The 3,007-nt window shown below is 35.9% G+C and overlaps 1 protein-coding gene across 1 annotated transcript; it reads left to right on the top strand.

Moving 5' to 3' along the window:
- The first annotated feature begins 1,142 nt into the window (after positions 1-1,142).
- On the top strand, positions 1,143-2,099 carry LOC101567945 (olfactory receptor 8B3-like). Its single transcript, XM_004641369.3, has one exon. It carries the CDS (start codon positions 1,149-1,151, stop codon positions 2,097-2,099), a length of 951 nt encoding a protein of 316 aa, XP_004641426.1. The 5' UTR covers positions 1,143-1,148.
- Positions 2,100-3,007: the final 908 nt, after the last annotated feature.

The raw sequence follows: 3,007 nt of genomic DNA, 5'->3' as shown, positions 1-3,007 counted from the left end.
TGAGAGCTGTGGGAAGACCCCACTGCTTGTCAAGGAAGAAGACTCCTGACTGCACCTGGTCCACTCTCAGCACACTGATGCCAATTGTCCCTCAGGAAAGTGGAGGTAAATGCACAGAAAGAGCACTTAGCTCTCTGAGTGAAAGGAGAGTGACTTGAGCTAGTCATTATTTGTTTTTTTCACTTTCCATGTGGCTGAAAATGAGGATGACTCTTATGTTGAATAGCAAGGAACTCAACAGTGTCGGGCTCTGACTGTAGTACCTGCATTTGCCTTGTTTTAAGTGTAGTGTGTTCGCTTCAATCTTAATCTGGTACCAAAATGACAATATCAGCTCCCAGAAACAGATCAAGCACATTGCAATACCAAAGAGAGCAAAAATTGTCTTCCTTTAAAATATTTTGTCATGTAGTATGCAATTAGAATTAGAATTTGCATATAATATAATAAAAATAAGTTTGTTGTGTTTTTCAAATTTATCACTTATACCATCAATGTTCATATTATGATTGTCTTTCATGCCTTAGGAATACATTATTAAAAGCACACACACACCCCTATCTTTATCCTCTGTCTAACTAAAATGGAATAGAATGGAGTATGTAGAAAATTTGGGTTGTGTAGTTATCAATCTTAAACTCCACAAATCTCTGGCCCTATAATTGAAGTCATGGAATTTTCTAAGAAAGTAATTGAAATTTCTACAGATTATCAAGAATTTCCTTCTAGGAAGTCCTTACTAGAATACTACTGGAATGTTTCTTCTGGTTGGTCACCAAAAAGGAATGAGAGTCCTAGTAGATTAATGGAGACATGAGTAGAAAGTAGGAAGTGAAATATCAGATGAATGAAATGTGATTTTCAAGACAAACTCACCGTATTGAAGCTCTTCATCAGGTATATTGTGGATGCTACATCATCCACTCTACTGTATTTTCTAGTAAGGATGGGAGCAATTCACAGTTACTCATGTGGACAAAACAGAGTGATTCAAATGTTGAGGGTGGATGGTGTGATAATGCATTCAGTGGCCATAATATAGAAGGTAATTTACTTAAATGTTGTCAATACTGTTCCCATGAATTCGAATTTGGAGAAGAGCTGGTCATTTTATTAATGAAATTATCTTCTGTTCTAGATTTTCAACAATGACAATGCTTTCTGGAAATCACTCTTTAGTGGCTGAGTTTGTTCTCGCTGGACTAACAGATCGCCCAGAGCTCCAGCTACCCCTCTTCTGCATGTTTCTAATGATCTACATTGTCACACTGGTTGGCAACTTAGGTTTGGTCACTCTGATTGCTCTCAATCCTCATCTCCATACCCCCATGTACTATTTCCTCTTCAACCTCTCCTACATTGATCTCTGTTACTCTTCTGTTTTCACTCCAAAAATGCTGATGAACTTCGTCTCAAAGAAGAATGGAATCTCCTATGCAGGATGCATGATTCAGCTGTTTTTCTTTCTCTTCTTTGTCATCTCTGAGTGCTATATGTTGACCGCAATGGCCTATGATCGCTACGTGGCCATCTGTAACCCACTGCTGTATAAGGTCACCATGTCTCAGCCTGTCTGTTCCGGGCTAGCTCTTGCTGCTTATGCAATGGGCTTTGCTGGAGCCAGTGCCCACACAGGCTGCATGCTTAGACTAACCTTCTGCAGTGCCAATGTTGTCAACCATTACTTGTGTGACATCCTGCCCCTCCTCCAACTCTCTTGCACCAGCACCTATGTCAATGAGGTAGTGGTACTCATTGTGGTGGGCATTAATATCACAGTCCCCAGTGTCACCATCCTAATATCTTACATTTTCATCATCAGAAGCATTCTGCATATCAAATCTACACGAGGAAGATCCAAAGCCTTCAGTACCTGCAGCTCTCACATCATTGCTATTTGTCTTTTCTTTGGGTCAGCAGCATTTATGTATCTTAAATATTCTTCTCCTGGATCTATGGAACAGGGAAAAGTTTCTTCTGTTTTCTACACGAATGTGGGGCCTATGCTCAACCCTCTGATCTACAGTTTGAGAAACAAGGATGTAAAAGTTTCATTGAAGAAAATCAAACTTAAAATTCAGAGCAGAGATATATTCTAATAAGAAGCACCAATAAGGTAAGAAAATGGAAGGACAAGAATTTGTATTTCTGTTTTTAGTGAAGATATTTTATTCATTTACATGGTACTTTTACAGATAATATTTGGTGTTGTTTGCCAATTTACCTTTTGTCATATTGATAATCTTATTTATTTTCTGCTATGGGTTTATGCTAAGTTTTCTTAAAAAATACTAGCATGTTTAGCAATGAATACATACACTGATAATCTACACTGTTGCTTGCTATCCTTTATTACTGTGGCTACTCATGGAAAAATATAGAGATTTGTTTTCACATCTAAAATCCAAAATTACAAATATGATAGAATAATTCTCATTTTTTTCGCTAGTGGTACTGGTAAGAGCAACAGGATTCGATGCAAATTTCATTAAAAGTTCCATAAAATTTTAAGCAGAATCAGTTTCTCTTGGTCTTTTCCTATTTTTTAAAAAATACTTCCCTTTGGATTCTAGATTTCTTGATTCTTTTGACAATGACAGTGCCTGTATCATGTGCCACATATTTCAGAGAGTATTAATCATTCCACTTATTGTTGGAAAGTTATGTGTACCTCCACCTTTTATTGCCACAAGCAATATTAATGGAAGATGATTAGGGAAATAATGCATGTGTTTCCAAGTTTGGAATAACAGAAAAAGATGACTTACATCATAAATCTTGAATCTATTGCCATCTAAAATGGCACTAAATACAGTTTTTATTTTAAGTTTTATTTTTATTATCAATAAGAAAACACGGCATGTTAAGCCAGTAGAAATATTTTAGCCATTATTTTACTTAACCAATGGAGATTATCATGAAAAACAATTGTTTTATTAAAATTCTTTTATTAAAATATTAAAAATATGTTATATATTTATATCTACAAATATCTCATGAGGTTAAA

This window comes from Octodon degus, unplaced genomic scaffold, assembly GCF_000260255.1.
Source record: "Octodon degus isolate 3935 unplaced genomic scaffold, OctDeg1.0 scaffold00136, whole genome shotgun sequence".
Lineage (NCBI taxonomy): Eukaryota > Metazoa > Chordata > Mammalia > Rodentia > Octodontidae > Octodon > Octodon degus.
This window is presented reverse-complemented; position numbering and strand designations above follow the sequence as displayed.

Bases quoted from the DNA above. Each gene is read 5' to 3' on its own strand.
- LOC101567945 (XM_004641369.3), top strand. From the start codon at position 1,149: ATGACAATGCTTTCTGGAAATCACTCTTTAGTGGCTGAGTTTGTTCTC.